The 23137-nt window shown below is 58.5% G+C and overlaps 1 protein-coding gene and 1 long non-coding RNA gene across 17 annotated transcripts in view; one reads left to right on the top strand and one right to left on the bottom strand.

Annotated features, from left to right (window-relative positions):
- The window catches only part of SORBS3 (sorbin and SH3 domain containing 3), a 24176-nt gene continuing 1039 nt past the window's right edge, over positions 1 to 23137 (bottom strand). The window contains exons 1-22 of one of the 14 annotated variants that reach the window (XR_014247642.1): positions 21985 to 22391; positions 19005 to 19161; positions 18627 to 18744; positions 16969 to 17162; positions 15991 to 16054; positions 13753 to 13791; positions 13209 to 13302; positions 11399 to 11489; positions 11028 to 11114; positions 10877 to 10930; positions 9944 to 10030; positions 9334 to 9380; positions 8743 to 8876; positions 8478 to 8530; positions 8304 to 8350; positions 8018 to 8132; positions 5620 to 5745; positions 4274 to 4582; positions 4053 to 4128; positions 3369 to 3472; positions 2663 to 2769; positions 706 to 844 (exon numbers count right to left, since the gene is read on the bottom strand). Coding sequence is in view for 13 of the 14 variants with exons in the window: in XM_082402575.1 (XP_082258701.1) it covers positions 783 to 844; positions 2663 to 2769; positions 3369 to 3472; positions 4274 to 4582; positions 5620 to 5745; positions 8018 to 8132; positions 8304 to 8350; positions 8478 to 8530; positions 8743 to 8876; positions 9334 to 9380; positions 9944 to 10030; positions 10877 to 10930; positions 11028 to 11114; positions 11399 to 11489; positions 13209 to 13302; positions 13753 to 13791; positions 15991 to 16054; positions 16969 to 17162; positions 18627 to 18744; positions 19005 to 19161 (2089 nt within the window). In the remaining variant the exon portion in view is untranslated. Of the gene's footprint in view, positions 845 to 2662; positions 2770 to 3368; positions 3473 to 4052; positions 4129 to 4273; positions 4583 to 5619; positions 5746 to 8017; positions 8133 to 8303; positions 8351 to 8477; positions 8531 to 8742; positions 8877 to 9037; positions 9211 to 9333; positions 9381 to 9943; positions 10031 to 10876; positions 10931 to 11027; positions 11115 to 11398; positions 11490 to 13208; positions 13303 to 13752; positions 13792 to 15990; positions 16055 to 16968; positions 17163 to 18626; positions 18745 to 19004; positions 19162 to 20084; positions 20168 to 21506; positions 21579 to 21984; positions 22395 to 23137 lie in introns of those variants that run through there. The other 13 variants (XM_082402582.1, XM_082402581.1, XM_082402583.1 and 10 more) reach the window with 13 other exon arrangements.
- Positions 9355 to 23137, top strand: part of LOC309633599 — a 24444-nt gene continuing 10661 nt past the window's right edge. The window contains exon 1 of one of the 3 annotated variants that reach the window (XR_014247643.1): positions 9355 to 9466. This is a non-coding gene — a long non-coding RNA (uncharacterized lncRNA). Of the gene's footprint in view, positions 9467 to 22215; positions 22284 to 22476; positions 22617 to 23137 lie in introns of those variants that run through there. The other 2 variants (XR_014247644.1, XR_014247645.1) reach the window with 2 other exon arrangements.

A 23137-nucleotide genomic window follows, 5' to 3' on the forward strand; every position in this document is an offset into this window, starting at 1 on the left:
TCCCTGATAGCCAGATTTATTTTACATTCCCTTCCACAGGGGACTTGGGGGTTGGGGGCCGCTGGGCAGGCAGGAGGACAGCACACATCACTCTCCCTGGAATACATCTGGGACAGGCCAGTCCTCGGAGGCCCCACCCTTCCTGGGCGCTACAGCAGCAGGAGGATAAGCACAACCGAGCCCAGGGCTTGGCAGCCTGTGGGAAGAGGGAGCCTTTGGGCAAGACCTCTTGCCAGGCCTCGAATGCTAAGGAAGTGCTTCGTCCATCCCCCATCTCACTCCCAGGCCCAGCTGGAGGCAGGAAGGCAAAGGGGATGGCAGGCAAGCTGGAGTGAAAGGGGAGGAATCCCTTCCAGGCAAAGACGGCCTTTGGTCTCTATTAGGTTAGGAAGCTGGTCCTTGTTAGAGGAACCCCATGGGGGTGAAGCTGGGAGCCGGCCCCTGTTAGAGGAAACGCCATAGCAGGGTGGGGTGGTGGACACGGGGGTCTGGTCTCAATAAGGCCTGGAAATAGTCTCCACTTCAAAGCAGACCTCTATATTTGGGGAGTGGGGTAGGGGAGGATATAAAAGGGCTGTTAGAGGAATGCTTGTGAGTTGTGGGTGGGAATCAGTCCAGGGGGCTTCAAGGGAGGTTCCGTGGGAAAGGCCGCTGAGGTTGTCTGCAGATGCCAGCGGCTCAGGTCCTGCGGGAGGAGGATGGGGGGGCATCCTCTCTCTCGCCCATAAGGGTTCTGCTCCCCATCCCATCCTGGCTGGGCTCTGAGTTGCCACGGAGATCACTCACACCAGGGCTACATAATTTCCAGGGAATGTCCCAAATTTCTGGGTCCTCCGGGAGACACCTGAAATAGGAAAGACAGAAAGAGCATTCCCCACGTTTTAAAAGAGGAATGGGGTTTAGGGGGAGTGAGAGCCCTGCCCTCTGCTGGCAGTGTCCAGAACTGCAGGCGGAGTCCCGGTCCCAGGGAGGATTTGTTTTTTCTCACTCCTGCCCCCTAGAGGCAGAAGCTTAGATGGGACAAGCCACACTTCATGATTTCGATAATGATGGACGAAATCTGAGCACTCAACAACTGTGTACAACTCTGCACACAGCACTGAATAACCCCACCCGTCCTTGGGAAAGCAAGGACACAGGAGGATGAATCACAGAACATAAGTCGGGAGGAATCTCACTGGTCTAGTATGACACCCTAATTTTAGAGATGGGGCAGGTAAGGCCACATGAATTCCCCCAAAGCATTCAGCTGCTTAGAGGCAAAGGCAGGACTAAAATCCAGACCTCTGTCTGCTACAACCCCAAAGAAACCTGTGTGCTGGGTAGAGGAGGGGAAATGCTAGAAGACACAGGAATATAAAATGCAATTAAAGTCCTGGACCTTCCCTTCCAGGCAGGCAGACATTCCATCCTGACTCTCTTCTGAGCAGCCCAGGCCCATCTTACCCGCAGGCCTTGCTGATACTCCTCCCCTGCCCGGAGTGCCTCCCCTCTCCTCTCTCCTCCCCAAATCCTTCCCCTGTTCCCCTACTTCCTCCAGAAAGCCTTCCCTGGCCTGCGCTGTCCAAAATGATACCCACTAGCCACATGTGGCTGCCGAGCACTTGAAATGTGCCAGTGTGACCGAGAAACTGAACATTCTAAACCTTTCCTCTAAAAGCACTTGTGGCTTATTCCACGAAAGTGGTGCTTTTTCCTCTTGTCTTTATTAGGAGTTGTAAAAAAAAATGCAAAAGTAGACGTGTACAGAGTAAAAAAAAGCCCACCCATCAAAGGAAGGACTGTTAACAAGGTGGTGCTTCATAATTACCGGTATGTCCGAAGCTTAGTCAGCAATGAGGTGCTGGGATTCAGATGAGAAAGGGTGGGCTGCCAGGTCAAGGGACCACCCCTGTGGCCACCCCTCCTCAGGCAGCCAGCCCTCCAACCCCTCAGGCCCTGCAGCCTGCTGAGTGGGAGCTTCAGCAGGATGTTCACTCCTCTGAAGCTGAGGCCTGGACAGGGCCTGCCCACTCTGGGAAAAAGCCTGCTGGGTTGGTCACCTTGAACCAGGCCAAGGCCAACCTGAGGCTTCCTGCTTTAGTCCTTTGCCTGAGCTGCCCTTGGGCCAGCCCCGAAAGCCGGGATCTTTCTCCTCTCTCTCCTCTTGGGGGTGGGGGGAGCTAGCTGCTAGCTGGGGGTGGGGATACACAGGTGTGAGACTTGCTCCTTTCCGTCGGGGGCTCAGTGTCTCAGGAGATAGGACCCTTCCCCTGCGAGGACTGCTCCAGAGACAGAGGTGTATCATGGAAGGAACAGGGGCCTGGGGGTTGGGAACCCTGCTGCCCTGAGTCCAGCTGGCTTCGCCAATGACCCTGAGCTGGTCTGCTTTCCTCCCAGGTCTCACCCCTCTTCAGGGAATGAAGGCAGGCAACAGAAGTGCTGGCTTTGGGGAAGCAGCCAGTGCCCGGCCGGAAGGGTGGGGGATGGTCAGTCCGTGAACCTTTGCTGAACCAGCACTGGCTGCCAGTAGCAGCCACCCAAATCCCCCCAGGGACCCTGAGATACCCTTTCTGAACTGCCTAAAGCCCATCCCCCACAGGACCCAAAGATACCCCTTCTGGCCTGTCCCCCAACGCATCCCCCTAGAACCCTGAGATACACCTGCCCCCAGCCCACATACCTACAAACCAGCCGTCGTCACACTGCTGCATGACATCCACCCAATCCCCCTCCCGCAGCTCCAGCTCATCCTCATTCTGGGGCCTGTACTGGTACATCGCCCGGTACCTGCAGGAAACATCGCCATGGCAACCACCAGAGCCCTCACCCCTTCCCCAGACCAGGCCTGGAGTGTCTTAAAACCAAGGTAGCCACATCCTCTGAATTTCCCAGCGTCCCTCCATGCTCCCATTAGCCCCTGGCCCAGTTGCAGGGATGGCGACTGTGTCTGGCTTTAGCGCATTCTTCCCCAGGCCTGCTCCCCGCTCTCCAAGCCCTCATCACCCAAACCCCACCTCCTCTGAGTTCCCAGTGCCTTCAAATCTGTCCTACCAGTTCCCACACTTTGCGCACACACGCGCTGAACTCAGGGCTGGAAACCCAGTGAGGAGACGGAGGCCAGGGGGCCCAGTGCGGGAGGCTTGCTTTAAGGCCCAGGGCTGGCAGGGACAGGTCAGGAACACCGCAGACAAGCGCCCTCCTGCCCCCGCACCGCCCCCCCCCCACCAAAATCACCCATAAGCACTATAATGACAAGCACTCTTTCGTAGGAATTTACCAACTCCATCCTGGGATGGGGGCAGGAGCGGGTTAGGGCGTCCGTGTGCTCAACACTCCCTGCGGGGTAGCCCCCCCAACCCTGACCAAGCACCCCAGCCAGTACTCACAGGGTCCAGTGTATCTGAGTGGTGTTGGGGGATGAGGTCCCCAGCTCCAGGGGACGGCTGGAGCCTCCAGGATGGGACAGAGCTGACCCAGGGGTGCTGAGACTCTGGGGTCCACAGGAAGGCAGGCGGGCACATGCAAGCATGAAGGAGGAGAAGTGAACGGGCCTGCCCACCTCACCAGGAGCAGCTTCCCACGATGCCTCATCTCGCAATCCCCACAGCACAGGGAGATCTGTCTGACTGTTTCACTTCACAAGTGCTGGGAAGTTGGGCCCAGGTAGGGGAGATGGCTGATTTGAACACGTGCACGGACAAAGCCGGGAGCGGGAGAAGTCCTGTGCCCTGGCTCTGTCTGCCCATAACAGTTTGCTGAGTGAGTGGATGAACCCAGGAGCAGATGCACTTGTCTGTGGGCTATGTCAGCACGAGGACCAATGGCTATAACTTACCCATCAGCTACTACCTACCAACTACCCTCTGCACCTCTGCAGTGGGGATTACTATCCCCATTCTACAGGCGAGGAAACCCAGAACCAGAGAGGGCAAGTCATCTGCCCAAGGTCACACAGCAGGTGAATGGCAGACCCCCTACTCATGGCACACCCTGTCCCAGAGGCTGATATAGGGAAATCCCAAGAGTGGATTCTGGAAGGTCAGGAGGTTGGTGCTGGCTTTGGGTCCTACCTAGAAACTCCTGCCTCCCTGGGCTGCAGCTCAAGGACAGAACCAAGGGTCTGAGGTCCTCAAGGCCAGGATGGGGCTGCAACACAAGGTTCTGCCCAGTCACCCCACTAGTCTGTCCTGAGCAGTCTGGGCGGGATTCCGAAGCACAGACCATCACAGGAATGGGGGATACAGTACGTGGAGCAGGGCTCAGCTCTCTGGCCTGAGGCAGGTCACCTTACCTGGGTCTGGGGTCTGGGCTCCTGGGTGGGGAAGGAGAAGCCAGTGCGGCGGGGGGAGGTCCGGCCCCCCCAGTCGGTGGGGTCAAATGGGCTGCGCGGCATTAATGGGGAGCTGGGGTGATGGGCCAGGCCGGCACTGGTCAGGCGGGGAGACGCAGGGAGCTGGGGGCTGTCGTCGCAGACCCGAAGCCGGGGCTCCCGGGTCACCTGCACGTAGCTGGCAGGGAAGATGCCCTGGCGCCCGGTGCCTGAGATGCGGCCCTCATACCAGTGCTCGTTCACCTTGCGGATCAGGCAGATGCGCTCCCCCTGGTCACAGAGAGGTAGTTAGTATCTGCAGGGCCCTCTCGGGTGCCACGTACCCGAGGGAGCCTACGTGGGACAGTGTTATTTAAACCTAACACCTTGCACGAAGGGATCAGGCTCAGAGGGTGTCAGCAGGTTATACAGAGGTCACACAGCTCAATGCCAGGCTGGTAAGAAGCACCGGGCAGGCATTAGCCACCACTGCCGTGACTGGGTCCTTCCCTGCCTCCGCCCTGGGTGATCCGGTCACCACTGCATCAGAAAACAAACTCTCTGAGGGCAGCTGGTGCGTCCTCACGCCCCCATGCTGACTAGTGTTAGTGGGGCTGACCTGGGAAGGATGGTCTCTGGCCTCCACATGCCCCCACCTCTCTCCATCCAGGCACCTCCTTCCCCCTCTCTCCCTGGGCCAGCTCTTCTGGGGAAACATTCGCTAGTGGCAGTCATGGCCTCTGCCCCCAAAATCAACCAAGGGAGACCAGTTCCCTGCTTTCCAGGACAACATTTTTCAAGCTTTCTGAACTATGATCTATAGTAAAAAATATGTCGTAATAACAATTCAGTACACACACACAAACATATATACATAACTGTCTAAAAGTCTGTAAAACACCTTTCTACATGCAAGGCATTCTAAGATTTCCATTCTCTTAAACATGCTGAGGAAATTCCCTTGCAGTCCAGTGGTTAGGACTCGATGCTCTCACTGCCATGGGCCCAGGTTCAATCCCTGGTTGGAGAACTAAGATCCCGCAAGCTGTGAGGATCTCGCCACCAAAAAAAAAAAAAAAAAAGCTGACTGTGATCCTCACAGCCTATCAAACTGCAATTTGAACAAAGCACAACTACTCTAGAAGTTTTGAACATTTAAAAAATGGGCAAAATTAAGGGAAATATATCCAAAGAGACTGAGGACAAAAATCTGAAATACTACTGAAGATGGGTACACCTGATATTTTTTTTAAATGTTTTTACTGCACATATTTACCTGTGTCCTCACCTGCCCCTGCCCTGCACCCCCACTCCCTGCCTGGCCGCACCTTTCGGAAGGAAAGCTCCACCTCCAGATCCCCCTTGAAGTTGTACTGGGCCACGGCTTCTCCATACTCTAGCACCTGGTAGGTCGGAGGCTTGATGGGCTTGGGGATCTCATCTGCAGGCAGCACCTGTAGGAAGAAAGGGCATGAGAAAGAGTCACCTTGGGCATCATCTGGGCACAGACCTGGGGCTCCTGGGAGGGTGAGGCAATATGGGCAAGATCTGTCCCCACACCAGAGAGGAGACAGACACCAGACACAAGACTGCAGGTGGCCAGGGGTGAGCACAGGCAAGGGGGTGGTCAGTCCCAGAATGCTCCTGGAGGAAGAATTTCCATCAGAGGTATGTGGAGTGGGCATTATTAGAGTGGACCACAGCAGTGCAAATAGGAGAGAGTTTAAATTGGAGCACAGAAGGACATGAGGAGTTCCAAGGAGCAGGGAACTCCTAGTTACCTAAAAGTGAGGATCTACCATTTCACTGCTGCTGAGAACCAAGTGTCCCTCCTCCTCCTCCTCCTCCCCTTCTACCCCACCAGGTGCCCTGAGTCCCCATGCTCTCTCTGCTTCACCCTACCCAGAAAATCAAGACACTAATAAACTAGTTCCTACTAAGATGTAAATGACTGATGACATAGAATACTATATATACTTTGTGGAACTTCAGGATCAGGGACATCGTTCTGAGGATAGGGGAGGTCTATTGATGCCTATGAGATGAAGAGCCTGAATTAGATGACCCAATCCATGAGTCAAAAAGGAAGCCACAGAGGAAATGAGAATAGTTTGAGTTGAGTGAAAAAAACAAAATATCAAAATCTGTGGGATGGGGCTTCCCTGGTGGTGCGGTGGTTGAGAATCTGCCTGCCAGTGCAGGGGACGCGGGTTCGAGCCCTGGTCTGGGAGGATCCCACGTGCCGCGGAGCGGCTGGGCCCGTGAGCCACAATTGCTGAGCCTGCGCGTCTGGGGCCTGTGCTCCGCAGCAAGAGGGGCCGCGATGGTGGGAGGCCTGTGCACCGCGATGTAGGAGTGGCCCCCGCTTGCCGCGGCTGGAGAGAGCCCTCGCACAGAGGCGAAGACCCAACACAGCCATAAATAAATTAATTAATTAAAAAATTAAAAAAAAAAATCTGTGGGATGTAGTTAAAGCAGTGCTTAGAGGAAAATTTATAGCATTAAATGTTTACATTAGGGGAAAAAGGTTTCAAATCAATAATCTAAACTACCACCCTAAAAAACTAGAAGAAGAACCTAATGCAAGCTGAAGGAAGGAAATAACGAAGTGGCAGAAATCAATGAAACTGAAAACAAAAATAGAGAAAAATCAGTGAAATCAAAAGTTGGTTCTTTGAAAAGATCAATAAAATTAACAAATCTCTAGCCAGAATAAGAAAAGATACAGATTACCAATATCAGGAATGAAAGAAAGGACATCACTCTGCATCTTACTGACATTAAAAGGATAATCAGGGGACTTCCCTGGTGGCACAGTGGTTAAGAATCTGCCTGCCAATGCAGGGGACACAGGTTCGATCCCTGGTCCAGGAAGATCCCACATGCCGCGGAGCAACTAAGCCAGTGTGCCACAACTACAGAGCCTGTGCTTTAGAGCCCACGTGCCACAACTACTGAGCCCACGTGCCACAACTACTGGAGCCCGTGCTCCGCAACAAGAGAAGCCACTGCAATGAAGACGGAAGGCAGCCAAAAATAAATTAAAAAAAAAAAAAAAAAAGATAATCAGGAAACATTATGAACAACTTTATGCCAATAAATTAGATAATTTAAAATTCCTTAAAAGATGCAAATACCAGAGATAACCTGTAACCCTATATCTATCAAATCCAGAACCTGTCTCTGGATTCAGATTCTAGATCTTCTACTTAACGACTTGTCTCTGAACCTTAGCAAGTGCATCTGCAAAAGGGGGATGATTTAACACTTTCCCAGGTTAATGAGGGGAACAAGGGAAGTAATACACGTGAAGAAGATGACGCAAGTATATGTGATTTGTGAACTATCACATGATTCATACTCTTGTCAGTTGCAATTAGAATTCTTCCCAAAGACAGCTTGAGAGAGGTGGATTCTGAGTGGTGAAAGTGGGGGAGGCCCACAGGGCTGGTGGCCTCTGGTACAGGAACTGAGTTGTTTGGCTCTTCCCCCCTGGGCTGGGCTCCACCTTTAGCCCTCATTTAACAAACATTTCCTGAGGGCATGAATGAGGCTGCGACTTGGCCCCTGCCCGGAGCTCACAGTTTTACGTCTTGGGAAACTTGCCAGATGTGAGGGAGCAGCCAGCTCCAGACAGAGGGGCCCTGGATGCTTAAAGGGGTCTGCACTCCCTGCAAACCCATGCGCCCGCCCAGCCAGGCCCCTGCTTGCTGCTGCCCTGCTCACCTCCACATAATTGGCGGGGAAGATGCCCAGCCGGCCGTGGTGCTCCCCCTCCAGCCAGTTCCTATCCACCTCCTTGTGGATGTAGACGATGTCACCCTTCCTTAGAGTCAGCTCCCTGAAGGCCAGAGCAAGGACACCCAGCAACCTGAGGTCCTCCGGGTCCTCCTTCCCTTCAGACCCTGCCCAGCGCACCCAGAGTCCCCTCCACCCTCTGGGGGGCCCACTGCAGCTCTGTCCTCCCAGAGACTGGCCCAGAGGGAAGGAGAGGGAAGAGAAGGGCACTTACTTAGGGGACTGTGCCTGGAAGTCAAACTTGAGCCGGGCGGCCTTCCTCTGGGCAGGGGGAGAGGACAGAGGGACTGACCTCAGTCAAGCAGCTGGCAGGTCGCGAAGAGCAGCCACCGGGACCCACCCCAGGCCCTCCTTGCACCCTGACCCTAACGCTCCCACCCCCCCTTACCTTCTTCTCTTCCTTCCTGGCTGGGCTGCCCCCTGGTTCAGAGGCACTAGGGTCTGTGGAGAAGCACTACCTCAGCTTGGGAAGGCCACGTCTGGGGGGCAGGGCTGGGATGGGGTTCTGCTCCCCCTCCCCGCCCAGGACCAGTGGAAGCAGGGGGCTCCATGACCTTCCTGCCCCCTCCCCCGGGGTCCCAGCATATCTGGTGCCTGGGGGTGGTTGGTGGGCGTCTGCCTGGGTGAGAACAAGAGCAGGATCTGCTTCTTACCTCGGGTTGAGGAAGGGTAGTCGAAGTCCCTCCGACCTAGGAAGGGGCTTCCTCCGTCCGCCATCCTGTGGGCGCTCAGGGAGGAACCCTGGTAAAGTGCATTCGGGGAACTGGAGCTCCAGGCGGAGGCCGGGCTGCGCGGGGGGCACACGAGTGAGCCACCTGTCTGGAGCTTCACAGCCTACCCCGCTCACCCCTGACCGCCCAGATGTCCCACCCACCCCCTTCTCCCATCTCCCGCCGCCTCCTCCCAAGGCGTCTCCCCAGGTCCCGGGCTCTCAGCAGGATGTCCTACTTCCCGAGCGGTAAAGGCCTGGAAAGGGTGCGGCCCGGGGTGGAGGAAGCGGGAGTGCGCGGCGGGATCCCCTCGCCGCCGCCACCCGAGTCCCGAGCTGGGGGCAGGCTTCCCTCTGCGGGCCAGGGATGGCACCCCTGGCGGCGAGCTGTGGATCGGGCCCCCGCCGGCCACTTTCCGCGCTCCGAGCCCCTCCTCCCGCCGTCAGTGTCCCGGGCTCGCCCCCTCCCCGCGCCACGTCCCCGCCGGCGGCCCTCCCGCCCCGCCCCGCTCCGCTCCGCTCCGCCGCCACTCACCGCGCGGGGGGCCGCGGCTCCCGGGACCGTCGGGGCGCCTGCGAGCTCTGTGCGGGAGACGGGCGCGGTCAGGGCCCGGGACGCCGGTCCCCGACACAGCCGAGGCCGCCGCCTCCGGAAAAGTTTTTGGCTCGTAAGGGAGCGGGAGGGGGAGCGGGAGGGGGAGGGGGAGGGGAGGGGAGGGGCGGGAGGGGGAGGGGTCCTAGAGTCGCCCGCGCGGGCGGCGGGCTGGGAACTGGAGGAGCGAGGAGCCGGGGGAGGAACCGTGGGTGCGGAAGGGGGAGGGGAGGCCGGGAAATCGGGGCCTGGTTGGGGTTGGGGTCCCAGCGGGCTGAGGTCTAGGGGGCGGGGCTAGGCGGGGGCGGGGGACGCCTCCGGCTCTCGTACGGCAGGCTGCCGTGGAGTCGGCCTGGGAGGGTTCTTAGGGGTCACTAGGGACAGTGAACGCCCTGCATTTTAGGAAGGAGAGAGCAAACAGGGATGAAGTCTCCCAAGGTCGCGAGTGCGGCTGGAGGCGACGCCTCTCGTCGGCCTGCGCCTCCCACCCAGGCCCGGCAGCCGCGGCTCCGCGTTCCTGCCTCCCCCCAGGAGGGGACTGGGAGGCCGGTACCTTGGGGGACGGCTGCCCGGTCTCAATGGCACGCAGGTCCTTGTCCAGCTCGGCGCTCAGCTTGGCCAGCTCTCTCTCCAGCAGGACCTGGCGGCGGGTTATGGGGAGAGACTTGGACAGCGGGGAGGGGCGGTGGGGGGGGGGCAGTGCACCGTGGGGGGCGCTGGTCAAAGGTCAGATGTGCGAAGCCCAGTGGGCAGCGGGACAAAGCACAGGGTGCTTGGGTAAAGGGCAGGCTCAGGGCACAGGGCCAGGCCAGGCTGCCTACCTCTGGGCCTGCCAGGAGGTGCGTCTCAGGGTGTCAGGAGGGCCCTGCCCGCTGACCCAGCTCACCCATCCCCTACTCCCATGGTAATACTTTAGTACTTCCTGATGTGCCTCAGTACCATTTTCTGTTGTGTTACTTCTCTGTTCAAGAGCCTACAGGACTCCCTACTTCCTTGCCCATCAAGTCTTCTACGGCCTTCCACAGCCTGGCTTCACTCGACCCAACCTGCTTTCCCTCCCACTGCCCGTCCAGCCGGCTGAGTGTTACACACACACACACACACACACACACACACACACACACAGAGGCCCCTCCAGCCTTTGCATGTGTCTCCCCCATCCTGAGCCCCTTTCTCTGCCTGTCCTCCAAGCTCCACCTCCAAGAACACTTCCTGACAATTCCAGTCCACACTAATCACTCCCTTCTCAGCTCCTGCTTTGATGAACACACAATTTACAACACACGTTTACTGAGCGCCTACCGTATGCCAGGCACTGTCCTGGGTGTTGGGGGTATAGAGGTAAACTGTATGGGACTGGAGAGGGTCAGAGCTTTGGGTCCGTGGCCTTTGCCCATGGTCACTGGGACCAACACCACCCATAATCTCCCTCGTTGTTCCCCCAACATGCTGTCTCCCCTCCTGCCCACCTGCCCGCAGCACTCACCTCGATGGGCTGGGGAGGCTTCTCAACAGGGTCATCTACCAGTGGTTTCTTGGGCTAAGAGTGGGACGAGTGAGTCAGAGGGGGTGAACTCGCTCCCCAAATGCACTAGCTGAGGGTGCATCCTATTCCAGAGAACCAGGCCCACACTCACCTTCTTCCCAGTCTCTAGTTCTTGCAGAAACTGGTTCCAAGATTCTTCCGTCCAGACATTGTCTGCTTTCTCTCGGTGTCTGGACACCTGCATAGGGGTGTAGGCATCAGCTTGAGTAGAGAGGTACTGGGACACTGGCCAGGCTCAAAAAGCAGGCTTTCAGGCCACTGTCCCACCCCATCAGTGCCCTCCTAAGGATTCTGGGCTCTTCTGGCTGCACAGGCCCCAAGCTGAAAAAAAAGCCTTATCTGTGCTATTGCAGCAGAGGGCCTGGCCAAAGAGTGTGGTGGCGGGAGAAGTGGGGAGGGGGGGGAGGGGGGATGGGGATGGAGGGGGCGGGGAGGGCGGTGGGGGCATGCTGGGCGAGCTACCTGATTTGGGGTCTGGTGCAGGGAAGAGGATGCTCCAGCATTGCGATTGAAGGTGTTTCTAAGAAACTCTTCAGAGACATCCCAGCTTCTTCTAAAAAAAGGGAAGGACATCTCTTCAGTTTCCTTTTAGGGAAACTGAGGCATGCGTGAGCACACAATCCTGGGGAGGGAGCTGCACCCCCTCCCCACCTGCCTCCGGGCTGTGGAAGCAGTGTTAAATAGTAAAACGTTATAAGCTCCGAGTTCGAATCCCAGCTGGCCCCACCACTTAGCTGTGTCACCTTTTGGCAAGTTAATGAATTCTCAGAGTCTCTGATTCACGCCTATAATATGAGAATGATTCCCACCTTCATAAGGGTGTGGTAAAGCTTAGGTGGGGGAACATATGTGAGACACCCAGGAGAAGGGCTGACACACACATCTGCTCCAGGAGTGGCCAGTCCCTTTCCTGCTGGCCTTGGTGGAATACCTCGCATTTGTGTTCTGTCTGGCCCTGTGACTGTGGGTATATATGTTTGTGCAGCTTCGATGAAGCTGGTCGCCATGACTAAGTGCCTTGCACCAATGCCCAATGGTGTGGGACTACGTCTTAGTCCCAGGAAAACCCAGGACAGGGCAAAGAGCCTGCAGGCCTGACCCTGGAGCTCTGGGCAAGTTACTTCTGATCCGTGGGCCTCAGTTCCCTGGGGTGCTGGATCGGTGATGTCATCTGTCACATTTGCCTTAGTTCCCCTCCAGGGCTTCCTTCTTGGCTGGCTGAAATGTTCCAGCCTCTGCTGAGTTTGAACGTTTCCACCAAGTGGAACCATTGTACCAAGCTTATCAAATGATGGAATGTCTGACAGGAGGGTCAGTATTTGTTGGCTGTAACTATGACTCCATTCTCTATTTTAGAAAGAACATCAGTAATAACACTGATAATGAGAATGGAATACATTGTTCCTAATTTAAGGAAGCTCCAGTCATAATTAAGCCTGTATAATAATAATGTTTGTTGAGACTTGCAATGTACCTTGATCTTCACGACCACCCTCTGATGCCCACTTAACAGATGGGGCTAGTGAGGCATAGACTGGTTACCTCGGCCAAGGTCACATGGCTAGAGGCAGCACACCGGCTTTAATCCAGAACTCTGGGTCCAAATCTTGACCAAATCTTGTTCAAATCTTAGTCTCTACCTTATCGATGATGCCAAGAGCCACAGCCCAGTTAAGACCATGCTGATGAGGTCACGCCCTCCCCATAAAGGAATCAGAAACTCATTGATTACTCTGTGACAGAGAAGCTCCTGATTCTTAAGGTTGGGCTGAGCTCCTACAGGGCCCTGCAGCCCGGGCTGGGCTCATGTGGTTTGCACAGAGAAAAGGAACTCCGTCCTTGACCTATCTGGAGGGTTCCTCTCTCAGCGGCATCTGGGAGAAAGCTTGGGATCCTCTATGCCCCTTGTTTTCTTCCAGGCTTCAGAGTGGATGGCCACAGGTCCCAGGTCCACGCCTAGTCATGGGCTGCCCCGCTCTCCACCCCATATGATGAGTGGATCTTTGGGGTGATGAGTTCCTGCTGCCAACCACAGAGGCATCACAGGCGGTCCTGACCAGGAATGGCGCAAAGTCCATCCCTGCCCGCCATTCCCCTTTGGCTCTGGTGGGGAGGGGAGGATCTGGAGCAGTGGGAACCCTGAGAAGGGGCAGAGCCATGGAGGGGAGCCAGCCGCCCTGCTCCAAGACTGTGCCAGCTGTGGCCACCAGGGGGCGCCAGTCCCCACAAGGAAGCCAGCGCCCCTCTGCAGCTCCTCCCCACGTTGGCTCACCCGCTCACAGACGACGTCAGGTCTGGCCTGGCAGCAGGTCTTTGCTGGGGCCCTGGATGCCTTGAGTCTGCTGAGGTGTCACAGGAAGAAGCCACTGAAAGTGGGAGAAAACAAGCAGGGGTGGTGGGAGGTGAGAGCTGGGGTTGAGGGCGCCTGGGTGACCCTTGAAGGTTCTGGCCCACACCCACCCGTGCTCCTGGATGGCAGGCGGGAATGGGGGTGATAGTCTGGACCACGAAATATGGGCTTGGGGCCAAGAGCTTTACATTCTTTACTGAACCTTCAAAACATCTCTGGGGTGTTCCCGTTGTACACGTGAGGAAAGAGAGGCCCAGAGAAATCATGGCCAGGGCTAGGCATTCGCCGGACAGTGAAGCGGAAGCTCTTAATTACCATCTACCAGGGCATTGGGAGCTCGCAGAAATGGGCTGTACAAACTTCTCAAGCTGAGCTCAGCCAACTGGAGAGCCCCAAAGCCAGGTGTGGCTGCAGGGAGGGGCAGACGCAGGCGCCGGGCTGGGGTGGGACACCCGCACCCCCTCACCTTTGGGTGTTTCCTCGAAGGTCCGGTCCAGCTGCAGGTCTGTGGGAGCAGAAAGGACCAGGTCAGGGCTGGGGCAACAAGCGAGGATGGGGAGCCCCATGAGGCTGCCCCAGAGGCTCCCAGCACCACTCCTGCCTAGAGCAGGGGCCAAGGGGCTGAGTCAGAGCCTGAAGAATGTCCCGAGGGAGGGAAGGAATTAGGTTTCTGGGAGGGCTTGAAATGCCTCTGGCCGACTTAGGGCCTGAGCGAGCCAATGGGGTCAGTGGCCTCGCCCAAACCCTCCTGCCCCTCCCTCCCGGCGTTCCCACACACCCTCTCCCTGACCTTTGCAGACCTGCCCTCACCAGGTCAGTTTGGGGAATCTCACTTCCCCTTCGCCCTCTTTCCCTTTCTGCACCCTCTTCTAAATGCCTGTCCTTCCCCCTTTGCCCAGACCCACTCCTCAAGGTGCTCAGGACTTTCTGGGGCCTCCTAGGAAAAGCTACTGACCAGCCAACCCACTTGATCCCCTTGGCACGCAGACACACGACCACAGTTCCGACCTTAAACGCAAACCAAAACGCCCCTCTCCGGATCCCACACCTTCCTCCAGCTCCTGGAGTTTTCTGCTTTCCTTTGCAGCAAACCGCCGGCCATAAGGAACTCAGTGTCTCCAGTTCCCCTTCCCGATAAGCAGGCTTTCAGCCTGAGCCACCCTCATCAAGGACCCCAGTGACCTCCGCCTTACCAGATCAAAGGGCAGTCCGGCTTGACCATCAACAGCATCTGTCACAGTGGATCACTTCCTCCTTTTGAAATTCCTTTTCACTTGGCTTCAGGGAGACCACTCTGGTTTTCCTCCTGCCTCCCGGGCTGCCCCTTCCCAGGCTGCACAGCTGATGCCTGCCCATCTCTCAAACCAACTGCTTCAGGGCTCAGTCCCTGGGCCTCTGTCTCTCTGTCTCCCTGGGTGATCTGGTCTAGTCTTCTACCTTAAAGATCACTGTCTATTCCAGGGACTCTTAACCTTAGCTGCACATCGGAGTTACTTGGGGGAACCTTGAAATCAAAATCTCTTTGAGTGGGTCCCGGGTATTAACATCTGCAGCTTAGGCCTCGCCTCTGAACTGCAGACTTGTATATCAGCTGCCACTTTGGGTGAACCATATCGAAAACTGAACGCCCCTTAGACCTGCACCTCTCGCCGCCTCCCCTGTGTGTACGCGCATTTATAAAGGGCAACTCCATCGACTCTCTCAGGTTTAAAGTCATCCCTGACTCGCCTCTTTCAATCCATCAGCAAATTCCCATGACTCTGTCTCCGGAATCCCACCAGGCCCGCTGCTACTGCCCTGGTCCAAGACTCTTTAGCCTGGATTCAAGCCAGGCCTCCTGACTGGTCCCCCACCTCCGCCCAGCCCCACCTCTTCCCCGCCTGGCAGCCAGAGGGAGCCTCTTCAGCCATCACTTGTCAGAGCCTGTCACTCACTCTTCTGCCCAGAGCCTGTGGGTGGCTCCCAGTTCTCGCAGAGTAAAAGCCAAAGGCTCTGGGCGACCGGATCCCGGCACCTCCGTGATCCATCTCCTAACACGTGCCCCTCTCACTGTGGTCCAGCCCCTCCCTGCGGCTCCAGAACATGCCCGGCCTGCTCTGCCTCTGGGTCCCTGGTGCTCCCCAAGCGGCAACGCTCCTCCCCCAGCCCTGCAGGGCCAACTCCTTCACACCCTTAGCTCTCCGCTCAGATGCCACTGCTCAGGGGCCTTTCCTGACCAGCCTGCGTGAGGTGGCAGCATCCCTGCACTGGGCACTCCCCTGGCTTTTTTTCCCTAGCCCTTACCACCACCTGCCATGTTAAATACTTATCTGTTTATTCTGTGACCCCCCTCTGCCTTAAGCTTCGCTAGGGCAGAGACATTCTCTTTTGCTCCCTGTTTTGTCTTCAGCACCTAGAATAGTGCCCAGCACACAGCAAGCGCTCAACAGTTGGTTAAGGGACTGACTGAACAAATGCGTGACCTCGTGGCTTCCCAGGCCCTCAGAGGACACCGGGGACAGTGTCTGGTCATTTTCCCCCGAGTACAGGGAGGAGATTGGCGGCTCCTTCCTTTGGCCTGTTTTAGCAACCACTCATCACAGAGGCTGGGGTGGGTGGAGAGACTTCCCTGGGCAGGTAAGTTCCCTTTTCTACCCCTTACTCCCCAAGCCCCAGGGGTCCGAGCCCACGTAGGCAGAGAGAGGCCTCTGGAAGGGTGTCTCACCCGGCATTTTCCGGTGAATCTGCTGGAACATTCTCCGGTACCAGTCCCTGGGGCTGTCAACACTCTGGGATCAGAGAAGGCAAAGTCAGGCTACCCTCCCAATATCAAACCACAGAAGTTTTCTCCTCCCTGAGTCCTTTCTCTGGCCACCCTTGAAGCCCCAGCGGGTGGGTTGTTGTGACATCTTTAACAACCATAACTTCGTGTAGCATGTTATGTTTGAATAAGATATATGGAAGGAGGTCCACCAGTGATGGTCCCTAAGTTGTGAGATCTGGGGTAGTTTACATTTTTTTCTCTTAGCTTTTCTGTATTTCTGATGATTCCACACAGAACATGTGTTTCTATGTAATGAAAAATAAAGGCAACAGTATCGGTGGGGGGATGGGGTGGGAATGGTATTTCACATCCTCTGCCTCACCTGTGACGCAGAAGAACCCTGGGAGGCAGAAGGGTATGTTACCAACTTGAGTTTCACTTGAGGGTGAGGAGGTGGAGAACTAGAGGAGGCGACTGGCTCAGGACAGGCCTGGGGGTGGAGGAAGGGCAGGTCCTCCGCGCCCGGACCCCACCCCCGGGATCCTCCCACGCCTGCCACCCCTTGAGGCCTTCTCACTCAGGACTCTCCCGTTCACCCATTCAGCCGGTAACGTACTCAGCACCCGTTTCACGAGTGCCGTGCCAGGTCCTGGGGCCGTGAACATGAGGGGGGTGGGTCCCTGCCAGGGTCAACCCTTACACTAGTGGCGCTCTACCACTGAGAATCTGGCGGGCATTCTAGAACCCCCCCAAAAAACCACTGTGCAACTCAGACATGCAAGAGTGCCTGTAATTTTATGGGGCTCATGATCCCCCAAACCCATCATGGCTGAACCCCTGCTTTAGTCTGGCACGGCTTGGGTACAGCCTTTGTTGTCAGAGGTGGAGCTCAGCGTGGGTCCCTGGCCCATCGATCAGTGGCCCCAGCCCTGGACTCACAGATCGGGGTGCGATAGGCATGCCGCTCTCATCCACAGGCCCGATTCCCTCATACTTGACCCAGCGCTTGTTCAGACGTTTGCTATCCTTGGTCCACGTGGCTGACCAGTTCTGGGGATGCTGGGAGGCAGGGGTCTTCCGGTTCCCAGAAGGCCGGCTCCCAGGACCTGGCCAGGTCTGATACCAGGCAGGGTCTGCGGGGCACGTACAGGGGAGCTTTAGCAAAGGGCAGGGGTCCCACCTGGGCTTGTTTGTCCCTTAGCTCCTCAGAACATTGATCCCCGTGGGTTCAAAAGTTTCAACATCTCCTTGTTTGTCTGAGTTGACGACGCAGATTCTCCAAACGTCCCCATCCCCAGCAGGACCCCAGGCCTCTGTTTATTTTGTAGTTAAAGTGAATGAAAATGGATTTTATCTTGAGAAATCTGTGCCCGTCCCCACCCCACCCTGCTTTGCTGGGGATGTCCTAAAAGTTTTCAGAATGAGAGCCGGAATCGTCACTTGCAGAGGATGCTGGGGGGAGACAATCCAGGTGAGGAGGCAGTGGGGTGTGGCAGAAAAGGCCCTGGGGCTGGGGGCGAAGACTGAAACCAGACCTGGGCTCTGCCACCTACCGGCTGTGTGACCATGGGCACAGCAATCAACCTCTCAGTGCCTGTTTCCACTTCTGTAAAATGAGGGTAGTCATGGCAGAGATGTAGGGAGATCTAGTGTGTATGACTGTATTCAGGACAGTGCCTGACACACAAGTCAACAGGCAAGGGACAGAAACTCATTCACCAGAAGTTTCAGCCCCCAGGTGTAACAGCGTAAGGGCTTCAGGGCAGGATGGACGAGGGTTTGAATCTCAGTTCAGCCTCTGTGACTGAACATCCCTGAGACTCAGGTTCTTCACTGGGAAGATGTTGATAATCACACCTTACCTTGTCAGGATACCAAGGGATGACGTGAGATAAGGCCTGTAAAGTGCCTTTACAGTGCCCAGAATTTTCTACGTGCTTAACAGCTATTTGTTAAATGAATGAACTACGTGACACAGGGCCTGCCTCAAGGGAATGCTCAGTAAAGGTTGCCACCCTCCTCAGGAGAGGGGCCTTTGGGGTGGGCCTGCACCCAGGCGGTCCCAGGATCTCCCAGACCCCGTGGCCCAGGCGGGGCTGACTCACAGGATCCCAGGAGCTGGCAGGCTCCCAGAGCTGCTTCTCTGGCCTTCTGCTGGGCTGCCAAGTACAGACTGGAGCAGCCCTTAGGGGGCCTGTCTTGAGTTCAGCCCCACCCCTTCCATAGCCAACATACGCTCGCATTCCTTCACCCTCCATCCCCAGTCCAAGCTATCTCCTGGCCATCTGGAGGTCCCCCGGGCCCCTAAGGCTATGTCCCCGGCACATGGCCTTCCCCTGACACTGGGTGGGGCAGGGAGGGGAAGGGATGTGTCAGCCTGGTCTCTCCCACGGCAGTTTCCCTCTCACAGGCCAGCGGGCTCACACGGGAGGGGCAAGTTAGTTAGCTGAGCTAACTGGCCCCAGGCCCTCGAGAGGCCTCCATCTACCTCCTGCCCCTCCAGCCTGACCCAGGGTGGAGCCAGAAGGCAGGGCCCAGGAAGCTCTGACCCCCACCTCCACGGCGCTCCTGGAGCAGGTTTTCCTGAGCAGACCCACCTGGGTGCCTGGAAGCATCTCTCCTCGGTGGGAAGTACCCGTTGCACACGGTCCTGGGCGCAGGGTCATGGAACTGGAAATTAAGGGTGTTGGAGCCACCATTCCGGATCACGGGCACCTGTGGGGAGGGGCCGGGAGCGGCAGGCAGCTCAGGTCCCCAGGGCTCTGCAGACGGGTGGGAGGGGTGGCTGCTAGGGCACAGCCATACCCCATGGGGACGGCTTGACCCTTCCCAGGAAACCAGCGAGGCTCTCTGGAGCTATCACCTACCTCCTTCCCTCCCTCCATCCCTTTAACCCTCCCGCTCCCCCACCTGTCCTGAGAGCCCCCCACCCACTACAGGCCCCCAGTAACCCTCTCCCTTGCTGTTTCACTCACCCGCGTCCCCCGGGGGGATGGCCCTACATGGGCCCGGAGGTGGCTGGGGATGAAGTCATCCAGGCTGAGCGCAGCTGGGAGGCTGCGGGCTGGGGCCTGCATGCTTGGGTCAAGGCCGGGGGACCCCGGGTGTACCAGCTGCTCCTCTGCGTGTCCTCTGTGGGGAAGGGAGGGGGAAGGGAGAGCCCTGCTGGGTCCAGGCTGTCTGTGCCCTCTGGGCCCGACCTCGGGGTCGGGCCAGCTGGGTGGGAGCTCACGGACGGGGAGAAAGGCCACTGCGGGCACCCGCCTGCAGGCTGCCCGGGCCGGCTCCCAGAGGCACAATGGGCCGCTTGTTAGGCCGCGGGCAGGAGCTCCGGGTGGGAGTGGGGGAGGGGAGGCCGGGCCAGGAGGAGGGGAGGCGGGCCGGGAGCGCGCCTGCTGGCCAGCCCCTCTGGGGCTCTCAGTGCACAGCGAGGCCCTCTCCCCCGGAGCGAAGGCAGAGGGAACTGGGGCAGCTGGCAGGGAAGGGCCTGGGCACTGGGACTTTGTTTCAGTTCCCTCTGCCACTCCCAGGCCCTGTGTGGGCATCTGCTTGCCAGCGGGCACAAGGGGCTACTCAGGCGTGGGGGAGAGGCCCCGGACCACGGTGAGGCCACCCGCCCACTGCCCAACCGGGCCAAGGTTCCTGGGAGGTGGAGCGCGCTGGGCATTTCCAGGCCGCGGGAACCATTCCTTCTGAGCTCAGAGGAGTATCAGCTCTCTTCTTCGGCCTCTTCGCTCGGACTGAAGCCTCAGAGGGCTCCGGGTGCCCGTGAGGGGTGGGGCGGGGAGCCGAGCCGCGGGGGAGCAGGAAGGTGGACCTGCTCCCGGGCAGGCGGTGCTGAGTGTCACGCACACGCACGCACACGCACAGATGTGCGCACACGCCCCGCTTTCTCCTACACCTCCAGGCTGTTTTCTGAACAGAGGGTCTCCCTGGGAGTACCATACCTGACTGGCCAGCTGGGTTCTTCTGCCCCGGGCAAAGGTTAGGTCAGGGGAGAGGGCTCCCGGCAGCCGGGAGAGGAGCCGGTGGGGCTTTTCCATCAGAGAGCTCACCTGTCCCGCCTCACCTGTCCTATTGGACATGGCCAGAGGCTGAGCCAACCTCTGCCACCTTCCGGCGCTGGACCAGTTCTGGCACTTTTGTTGAGAGTTAAGGCTTGCGCGTGCCTGTGGGGTCTGGGGACTCACAGGAGGGCGGCGAGGGCCTTGTGAGGTGCTGTGTGTGCGGGGTGGAGTGTAAGCACAGTGCTCCGAATGTGACTTGTGCAGGGGGTACCATGGGGGGGTCATGTGAGCAGCATGGGGGGTGTGGGTACAGAGGGGGGCCAGCTGAATAGTAGGCGGGGGTGTGCAGTGGAGGTGTGTGTGTGCAGTGGAGGTGTGTGTGTGTAGTGGAGGTGTGTGTGTGCAGTGCAGGTGTGTGTATGCAATGGAGGTGTGTGTGTGTAGTGTGTGTGTGCTGTGTGTGTGTGTGTGTGTGTGCAGTGGGGGGGTGTGTGTGCAGTGGAGGGGTGTGTGTGCAGTGGGTGTGTGTGTGCAGCGGAGGTGTGTGTGTGTAGCGGAGGTATGTGTGTGTAGTGGGGGGGTGTGTGTGCAGTGTGTGCGTGTGTGTGTGCAGTGGGGGTGTGTGTGCAGTGGAGGTGTGTGTGTAGTGGGTGTGTGTGCAGTGTGTGTGTGCAGTGCGGGTGTGTGTGCAGTGGGGGTGTGTGTGCAGTGGAGGTGTGTGTGTGCAGTGGGGGTCTGTGTGTGCAGTGGGGGGCTCATATGAGCAGCACAAGTGTGGAGGCCAGAGGGGATGAAGGTGCAATGGGGGCTGTGATTACCGCTGTACCCAGTTCCTGCTCAGCCATGGGGGGGAGTGCGGTGCTGCAGGGTACACACTAGGCTGGGGGCAGCTCCCTGACTCTAGTCTGAGTGGGGATTCCCTCTGACATTCGAAAAGACCTGCTGGGGACACAGCTTTTCCGGGCCCACCTCTGGCTGTGAGGGGAGTAGAGGGCTGAGGCTGGAGGAGGGGCCGCTCACCAGCTGGATCCAATTAGGACTCCTACCAAAAGCGAAACAGGCAGACACACCCCTGTTCCCGCTGCTCTCCCTCCCCTTGCGGGGGAAATTGAGGCGGGGGAGAGTGGGAGATCCGAGGGCTGGACCAGGCTGGTTCCTAGCCGCAACCCCTCCCCCGCCAGCTGGCCACCGGAGGCCAAGTTGCGAGGTCAGCACTGGCAGTCCTGCCCATCAGCTGACCCAGCCTGCTTTCCTCTCCCTGCGGCCCACCCTGCTGTGTTCACTGAGAAGGGTCCTCCAGTAGGAAGGGGCGGGCAGGAGCTCTGACCACACCACCTGATTTTCCAGGGGCTGCTGATCCTTGGTGGCCCAGCCTGACCCTCCCCAACACAGCTCCCGGGGGCGCACGTCTCAGGATATGCAGGGGTGGGTGGGGAAGCGTGGGCTGAGTTTCCCTCCTGGCGGCTGTACCAGGAGACGATAAGGAGGACTTCTCGCAGGGAAGATGGAGGCACGGGAGTCAATGGGTCCAGCATCTGGCAGGGGACAGGGGCGCCAGGAAGTTCCTGGGGTCCTCCCAGAATCCAGGCAGCCTTTCACCCTGGCAGCCAGCTCCAAAGGGCTGGAAGAGGTGAGGTAGCCCTGCTGTAGTTGGCAGACTGCTTCCTCCCTCTAAGTACTGCCCTGACCTTGGGGGCCTGGCCCTATGCGCACTCCGGGGTATTTTCCAGCTACAAGACCACGTGGACAAGGACAGGTGTTCTCGAATTTCACCTTATCTGGATTGAGGGGGGACTTCTCACCTCTTTCTTCCCCGGAGTTTGGGACCAGGACCCCGGGGGAGGGGCTCCTTGCCTTCCCCTCGTGTTGGATGCGGTTCCCTCCTCGACTGCGCCCCCCCGCCCCCCGTCGCGTCTCCTCTCCACCGCCTCGCCTTCCCGGCACCTACCTTCCCAGGCGAGCAGGTGGCGGGGACTGCGGACGCCCGAGAGGACAGGAGCATCTCCGCGCGGCTCCTGCCTGGCGCAGCCGCGACGGGCCCTCGGGGAGTGAGGGCGGGCAGGGAGAAGTCCGGGCTGTGCCGTCCGCCCTCGTGACCGGGTCAGGACGGGCTCCGCGAGGCCGGGCCCCAGAGGAGGAAGAGGGGGATCGACGGAGCCGGAGTTGGGGGAGGGGGGCGAGGGCGCGCGCTGGGGGGAAGGACCGTGAGAGGCGCGCGCGCGGCGGAATGTGTCTCCCTGCGATCTGGTCAGTGGGCCGGGCTGTGGTGGAGGGCGGGGGCTCGGGCCGCCCGGTCCGGGGTGGGCAAGTGCTCCCCGTCGGGGCGCGGGCGAGCGGGCGGGCCACGGGGACGGCGTGGGCCCTGCCGGGGGCCGGGCCGGCCGCGAGGCGGCGCCGGGAGGAACCGCCCAGGGTCCCCGGGGAGCCCTCTCCGGTTTCCCAGCTGCTTCCCCGGCCCCCACCGCAGGGCGGGGGCCAGCGAGCGCCACTCAGAGTTTCCAGCGACATTTCCAGCGGGTGGGAAGGGAGCCGCTGCACGGCGGAGCCAGGACAGAGGGCAGGAATGATTAAAGAACCCGGGTGAGCCAGCAACTGATACGGAGCCGGCGGCCTCGGAAACGGGACCGGGATGCAGACAGGCTGGGGCCGAGATAAAGGCGCCGCACAGGCAGAGTGGCCTAGCGGGCCGAGTTTAGGCCCTGCCGCCTCTCTGCCCACTTGGGGAGAGAGTTTGTGATTGCGTGAGCGCGCGTCCGGGCGAGTGCAAACACACACACATGCGTGCGTGCACGGGCAAACGGGCGGATGCTCACACACGTGCAAGGCCCGCGGAGGACAGCGCGGGAGGAAATCGGCCTAAAGCAGCGACCCGCTGGGCGTGCCGCGCCCCTGAAGAGGACGAGGGCGGGGTCCCTTTGGCGGTGATGGGGTTACCAGGGTCTTGGTGTTCCCATACACCGTCCTTGTTTTGATCTTGCTGCTTTTCCGCTGTTCCCGCCGCTCTGACAACGGGTCCCAAGAGCCCGCGCGCGCCAATTGGCTCCCAACCACTCTGGCCATCCCATCTTCCCCTTCTCCCCCAAGCCTCTGTGCCGGCATAG

Source organism: Balaenoptera borealis (assembly GCF_965194805.1).
Source record: "Balaenoptera borealis genome assembly, chromosome: 8".
NCBI lineage: Eukaryota > Metazoa > Chordata > Mammalia > Artiodactyla > Balaenopteridae > Balaenoptera > Balaenoptera borealis.